Raw genomic sequence first — 9,165 nt, 5'->3', positions numbered from 1 at the left:
TCTCACACACACACACACACACCACTCACACACTCAACTCTCACACACACTCAACTCTCACACACACACACTCAACACTCACACACAACACACACTCACACTCAACACTCAACTCTCACACACAACACACACTCACACTCACACACAACACACACGTGTCTGGTGCGCTATCCTTCTGGGGACTCACCATAGGCGTAATGGTTTTTATACTGTACAAACCGTATTTTCTATCCCCCTACACTGCCCCAATACAAAAAGTCCCCACCAGGCTAGAAAAACATGTACACACACACACACACACACACACACACACAGAGATCAGACGAAGTGTTTTTGCTTGCTCTGGTGTTTAATCTAGAGGTTAATCAGACCAGAGTGTGTGTTACTCTAAAACACAATATAATGTCTTAGCAAATCAAAACATCCCAGCAGAAAAAACGAAGAGTTCCTCTCAATTAAAAAAAAAGGTGGTAGATGATGTCAGTCTCAGCATGAGCGGGCCGGTCAGATCATGTGGCCCGCCGGACGCTGGTCATGTGACGGCTCAGGTGTCGAGGGTGAGCTGAGCGCAGCGGTACTGCAGAGATGACGGGTTCCTCAGCAGCACGACCCCGCGCTGACCCCGCGGCTGCTGGAGGAGTGTGTGCAGCAGGCCGCTCACACTGATGAGGGCCAGGGCCTCCCCGCGGCCCGCGGGCAGAGAGAAGTCGCCCTGCTGGACCCAGCCCAGAGTGGGCCGGCTGCAGTGGGCCAGGACGCTGGGCAGAGGGGCGGGCCACACCCCCCGCAGCGTGCCCTGGGCCGGGCCGGTTCTGTGCTCGCGCAGGTCCTTCAGGTGGTCTTTGTGTCGGGGCTCCAGCGGCCCGCTGCTCTGTCCATCTGTACCCAGCAGCTGGAGGTCAGAGGTCGTCGGGGCACACACCATGGCGTGCAGCGCTGGCTGACCTTTACCCAGCAGACGCAGCCGCACCCACAGCAGACTCCGCCTCCAGCGCTGCTGCAGTGCTGCCGCCGCCTCAGGGGTCAGCGCGGGGTCAGGGGTCCGGCGGGCCCAGCGCCCACACCACACGGACAGCACACGCAGATCCTTCAGGCTCCTGCAACATCACATGACACACACTCAGATCATCAACATCACATGACACACGCTCAGATCATCAACATCACAGGACACACACTCAGATCATCAACATCACATGACACACGCTCAGATCATCAACATCACATGACACAAGCTCAGATCATCAACATCTCATGACACACGCTCAGATCATCAACATCTCATGACACACGCTCAGATCATCAACATCACATGACACACGCTCAGATCATCAACATCTCATGACACACGCTCAGATCATCAACATCACAGGACACACGCTCAGATCATCAACATCACATGACACACGCTCAGATCATCAACATCACAGGACACACGCTCAGATCATCAACATCACAGGACACACGCTCAGATCATCAACATCACATGACACACACTCAGATCATCAACATCACAGGACACACACTCAGATCATCAACATCACATGACACACGCTCAGATCATCAACATCACATGACACACGCTCAGATCATCAACATCACATGACACACGCTCAGATCATCAACATCACATGACACACGCTCAGATCATCAACATCACATGACACACGCTCAGATCATCAACATCACAGGACACACGCTCAGATCATCAACATCACATGACACACGTCTGACACACGCTCAGATCATCATCATCACATGACACACGTCTGACACACGCTCAGATCATCATCATCACATGACACACGTCTGACACACGCTCAGATCATCAACATCTCGACACACGCTCAGATCATCAACATCACATGACACACGCTCAGATCATCAACATCACATGACACACGCTCAGATCATCATCATCACATGACACACGCTCAGATCATCAACATCACGACACATGTCTGACACACGCTCAGATCATCATCATCACATGACACGTCTGACACGCTCAGATCATCAACATCACATGACACACGCTCAGATCATCATCATCACATGACACACGCTCAGATCATCATCATCACATGACACGTCTGACACGCTCAGATCATCAACATCACATGACACACGCTCAGATCATCAACATCTCATGACACACGCTCAGATCATCAACATCTCATGACACACGCTCAGATCATCAACATCACATGACACACGCTCAGATCATCAACATCTCATGACACACGCTCAGATCATCAACATCACATGACACACGCTCAGATCATCAACATCACAGGACACACGCTCAGATCATCAACATCACAGGACACACGCTCAGATCATCAACATCACATGACACACACTCAGATCATCAACATCACATGACACACGCTCAGATCATCAACATCACATGACACACGCTCAGATCATCAACATCACATGACACACGCTCAGATCATCAACATCACATGACACACGCTCAGATCATCAACATCACATGACACACGCTCAGATCATCAACATCACAGGACACACGCTCAGATCATCAACATCACATGACACACGTCTGACACACGCTCAGATCATCATCATCACATGACACACGTCTGACACACGCTCAGATCATCATCATCACATGACACACGTCTGACACACGCTCAGATCATCAACATCTCGACACACGCTCAGATCATCAACATCACATGACACACGCTCAGATCATCAACATCACATGACACACGCTCAGATCATCATCATCACATGACACACGCTCAGATCATCAACATCACGACACATGTCTGACACACGCTCAGATCATCATCATCACATGACACGTCTGACACGCTCAGATCATCAACATCACATGACACACGCTCAGATCATCATCATCACATGACACGTCTGACACACGCTCAGATCATCATCACTTGACACACGTCTGACACACGCTCAGATCATCAACATCACATGACACACGTCTGACACACGCTCAGATCATCATCACGACACACGTCTGACACACTCTCAGATCATCAACATCACATGACACACGTCTGACACACGCTCAGATCATCAACATCTCATGACACACGTCTGACACACGCTCAGATCATCATCATCACATGACACACGTCTGACACACGCTCAGATCATCATCATCACATGACACACGTCTGACACACGCTCAGATCATCAACATCTCGACACACGCTCAGATCATCAACATCACATGACACACGCTCAGATCATCAACATCACATGACACACGCTCAGATCATCATCATCACATGACACACGCTCAGATCATCAACATCACGACACATGTCTGACACACGCTCAGATCATCATCATCACATGACACGTCTGACACGCTCAGATCATCAACATCACATGACACACGCTCAGATCATCATCATCACATGACACGTCTGACACACGCTCAGATCATCATCACTTGACACACGTCTGACACACCCTCAGATCATCAACATCACATGACACACGTCTGACACACGCTCAGATCATCATCACGACACACGTCTGACACACTCTCAGATCATCAACATCACATGACACACGTCTGACACACGCTCAGATCATCAACATCACATGACACACGTCTGACACACGCTCAGATCATCAACATCACATGACACACGTCTGACACACGCTCAGATCATCAACATCACATGACACACGTCTGACACACGCTCAGATCATCAACATCTCATGATACACATCTGACACACGCTCAGATCATCAACATCACATGACACACGCTCAGATCATCATCATCACATGACACACGTCTGACACACGCTCAGATCATCATCATCACATGACACACGTCTGACACACGCTCAGATCATCAACATCACATGACACACGTCTGACACACGCTCAGATCATCATCACATGACACACGTCTGACACACGCTCAGATCATCAACATCACGACACATGTCTGACACACGCTCAGATCATCATCATCACATGACACACGTCTGACACACGCTCAGATCATCAACATCTCGACACACGCTCAGATCATCAACATCACATGACACACGCTCAGATCATCAACATCACATGACACACGCTCAGATCATCATCACATGACACACGCTCAGATCATCAACATCACGACACATGTCTGACACACCACGCTCAGATCATCATCATCACATGACAAGTCTGACACACGCTCAGATCATCAACATCACATGACACACGTCTGACACACGCTCAGATCATCATCACATGACACACGTCTGACACACGCTCAGATCATCAACATCACATGACACACGCTCAGATCATCATCATCACATGACACACGTCTGACACACGCTCAGATCATCATCATCACATGACACACGTCTGACACACGCTCAGATCATCAACATCACATGACACACGTCTGACACACGCTCAGATCATCATCACATGACACACGTCTGACACACGCTCAGATCATCAACATCACGACACATGTCTGACACACGCTCAGATCATCAACATCACATGACACACGTCTGACACACGCTCAGATCATCAACATCTCATGACACACGTCTGACACACGCTCAGATCATCAACATCACATGACACGCTCAGATCATCATCATCATCACATGACACACGTCTGACACACGCTCAGATCATCAACATCACATGACACACGTCTGACACACGCTCAGATCATCAACATCACATGACACGCTCAGATCATCATCATCACATGACACACGTCTGACACACGCTCAGATCATCATCACATGACACACGTCTGACACACGCTCAGATCATCAACATCACGACACATGTCTGACACACGCTCAGATCATCAACATCACATGACACACGTCTGACACACGCTCAGATCATCAACATCTCATGACACACGTCTGACACACGCTCAGATCATCAACATCACATGACACGCTCAGATCATCATCATCATCACATGACACACGTCTGACACACGCTCAGATCATCAACATCACATGACACACGTCTGACACACGCTCAGATCATCAACATCACATGACACGCTCAGATCATCATCATCACATGACACACGTCTGACACACGCTCAGATCATCATCACATGACACACGTCTGACACACGCTCAGATCATCAACATCACGACACATGTCTGACACACGCTCAGATCATCAACATCACATGACACACGTCTGACACACGCTCAGATCATCAACATCTCATGACACACGTCTGACACACGCTCAGATCATCAACATCACATGACACGCTCAGATCATCATCATCACATGACACACGTCTGACACACGCTCAGATCATCAACATCACATGACACACGTCTGACACACGCTCAGATCATCATCATCACATGACACGCTCAGATCATCAACATCACGACACGTCTGACACACGCTCAGATCATCAACATCACATGACACACACTCAGATAATCAACATCACATGACACACGTCTGACACACGCTCAGATCATCAACATCTCATGACACGCACTCAGATAATCAACATCACATGACACACGTCTGACACACGCTCAGATCATCAACATCTCATGACACACACTCAGATAATCAACATCACATGACACACGTCTGACACACGCTCAGATCATCAACATCTCATGACACACGCTCAGATCATCAACATCTCATGACACACATCTGACACACGCTCAGATCATCAACATCACATGACACACATCTGACACACGCTCAGATCATCAACATCTCATGACACACGTCTGACACACGCTCAGATCATCAACATCACATGACACACGCTCAGATCATCAACATCACATGACACACGTCTGACACACGCTCAGATCATCAACATCACATGACACACGTCTGACACACGCTCAGATCATCAACATCACATGACACACGCTCAGATCATCAACATCACATGACACACGTCTGACACACGCTCAGATCATCAACATCTCATGACACACGTCTGACACACGCTCAGATCATCAACATCACATGACACACGCTCAGATCATCAACATCACATGACACGCTCAGATCATCATCATCACATGACACACGTCTGACACACGCTCAGATCATCAACATCACATGACACACGTCTGACACACGCTCAGATCATCATCATCACATGACACACGCTCAGATCATCAACATCACGACACGTCTGACACACGCTCAGATCATCAACATCACATGACACACACTCAGATAATCAACATCACATGACACACGTCTGACACACGCTCAGATCATCAACATCTCATGACACACACTCAGATAATCAACATCACATGACACACGTCTGACACACGCTCAGATCATCAACATCTCATGACACACACTCAGATAATCAACATCACATGACACACGTCTGACACACGCTCAGATCATCAACATCTCATGACACACGCTCAGATCATCAACATCTCATGACACACATCTGACACACGCTCAGATCATCAACATCACATGACACACGCTCAGATCATCAACATCTCATGACACACGTCTGACACACGCTCAGATCATCAACATCACATGACACACGCTCAGATCATCAACATCACATGACACACGTCTGACACACGCTCAGATCATCAACATCACATGACACACGTCTGACACACTCTCAGATCATCAACATCACATGACACACGCTCAGATCATCAACATCTCATGACACACGCTCAGATCATCAACATCTCATGACACACGCTCAGATCATCAACATCTCATGACACACGTCTGACACACGCTCAGATCATCAACATCACATGACACACGCTCAGATCATCAACATCACATGACACACGTCTGACACACGCTCAGATCATCAACATCTCATGACACACGCTCAGATCATCAACATCACATGACACACGTCTGACACACGCTCAGATCATCATCATCACATGACACACGTCTGACACACGCTCAGATCATCAACATCTCATGACACACGCTCAGATCATCAACATCACATGACACGCTCAGATCATCAACATCACATGACACACGTCTGACACACGCTCAGATCATCAACATCTCATGACAAACGCTCAGATCATCAACATCACATGACACGCTCAGATCATCAACATCACATGACAAACGCTCAGATCATCAACATCACATGACACAGGTCTGACACACGCTCAGATCATCAACATCACATGACACACGTCTGACACACGCTCAGATCATCATCATCACGTGACAAACGCTCAGATCATCAACATCACATGACACACGCTCAGATCATCAACATCACATGACACACGTCTGACATGAGTTTGTTAAACTACCCTCATGGTCCAGGCCCCAGCTTACTAACTATACCGCAACAACTCTTCCCCAGAGCAATACAAAATGGCCTCCCCCCCCTTATTTAATATTCTCGAAGGAGGGGTTTATGTAAATATTGGGGCTGGTGATGTCACAGACCCTGGAGGAATGTCTACCGGCCGTTTGCTGTAGTCTTTAGAAACCCCTTTGCTTTAAAATTTGAACGTTGTAACTTTGCAGATGTTGTTTATGCTCAAACAGCAACACTACACACTAGCTAAAGGTAGAAAAGTGAAATCATGTTTTACCAGCCCTTTAATGTGTGGCTTTAGACCTGACTGACCTCAGAACAGTAAAGAGCAGCTTTAGACCTGATTGACCTCAGAACAGTGAAGTGCGGCTTTAGACCTGACTGACCTCAGAACAGTGAAGATTGGCTTTAGACCTGACTGACCTCAGAACAGTGAAGATTGGCTTTAGACCTGACTGACCTCAGAACAGTGAAGTGAGGCTTTAGACCTGACTGACCTCAGAACAGTGAAGAGCGGCTTTAGACCTGACTGACCTCAGAACAGTGAAGTGCGGCTTTAGACCTGACTGACCTCAGAACAGTGAAGAGCGGCTTTAGACCTGACTGACCTCAGAACAGTTAAGTGCGGCTTTAGACCTGACTGACCTCAGAACACTGAAGAGCGGCTTTAGACCTGACTGACCTCAGAACAGTTAAGTGCGGCTTTAGACCTGACTGACCTCAGAACAGTTAAGTGCGGCTTTAGACCTGACTGACCTCAGAACAGTGAAGAGCGGCTTTAGACCTGACTGACCTCAGAACAGTTAAGTGCGGCTTTAGACCTGACTGACCTCAGAACAGTGAAGAGCGGCTTTAGACCTGACTGACCTCAGAACAGTTAAGTGCGGCTTTAGACCTGACTGACCTCAGAACAGTGAAGAGCGGCTTTAGACCTGACTGACCTCAGAACAGTTAAGTGTGGCTTTAGACCTGACTGACCTCAGAACAGTGAAGAGCGGCTTTAGACCTGACTGACCTCAGAACAGTGAAGAGCGGCTTTAGACCTGACTGACCTCAGAACAGTGAAGAGCGGCTTTAGACCTGACTGACCTCAGAACAGTTAAGTGCGGCTTTAGACCTGACTGACCTCAGAACAGTGAAGTGCGGCTTTAGACCTGACTGACCTCAGAACAGTGAAGAGCAGCTTTAGATCTGACTGACCTCAGAACAGTGAAGTGAGGCTTTAGACCTGACTGACCTCAGAACAGTAAAGTGTGGCTTTAGACCTGACTGACCTCAGAACAGTGAAGAGCGGCTTTAGACCTGACTGACCTCAGAACACAGTGAAGAGCAGCTTTAGACCTGACTGACCTCAGAACAGTTAAGTGCGGCTTTAGACCTGACTGACCTCAGAACACTGAAGAGCGGCTTTAGACCTGACTGACCTCAGAACAGTGAAGAGCGGCTTTAGACCTGACTGACCTCAGAACAGTTAAGTGCGGCTTTAGACCTGACTGACCTCAGAACAGTAAAGTGTGGCTTTAGATCTGACTGACCTCAGAACAGTAAAGTGTGGCTTTAGACCTGACTGACCTCAGAACAGTGAAGAGCGGCTTTAGACCTGACTGACCTCAGAACACAGTGAAGAGCAGCTTTAGACCTGACTGACCTCAGAACAGTTAAGTGCGGCTTTAGACCTGACTGACCTCAGAACACTGAAGAGCGGCTTTAGACCTGACTGACCTCAGAACAGTGAAGAGCGGCTTTAGACCTGACTGACCTCAGAACAGTTAAGTGCGGCTTTAGACCTGACTGACCTCAGAACAGTAAAGTGTGGCTTTAGATCTGAC

General features: G+C 48.0%; 1 protein-coding gene across 1 annotated transcript in view; it reads right to left on the bottom strand.

Moving 5' to 3' along the window:
- Positions 1-335: 335 nt before the first annotated feature.
- Positions 336-9,165, bottom strand: part of pop1 (POP1 homolog, ribonuclease P/MRP subunit) — a 54,942-nt gene continuing 46,112 nt past the window's right edge. The window contains exon 16 of the mRNA XM_079836405.1: positions 336-1,097. Within this exon, the coding sequence (XP_079692531.1) occupies positions 545-1,097 (553 nt within the window). The 3' untranslated portion in view covers positions 336-544. The remainder of the gene's footprint in view (positions 1,098-9,165) is intronic.

The sequence above is a fragment of the Gobio gobio genome (genome assembly GCF_949357685.1).
Source record: "Gobio gobio genome assembly, chromosome: 15".
NCBI lineage: Eukaryota > Metazoa > Chordata > Actinopteri > Cypriniformes > Gobionidae > Gobio > Gobio gobio.
This window is presented reverse-complemented; position numbering and strand designations above follow the sequence as displayed.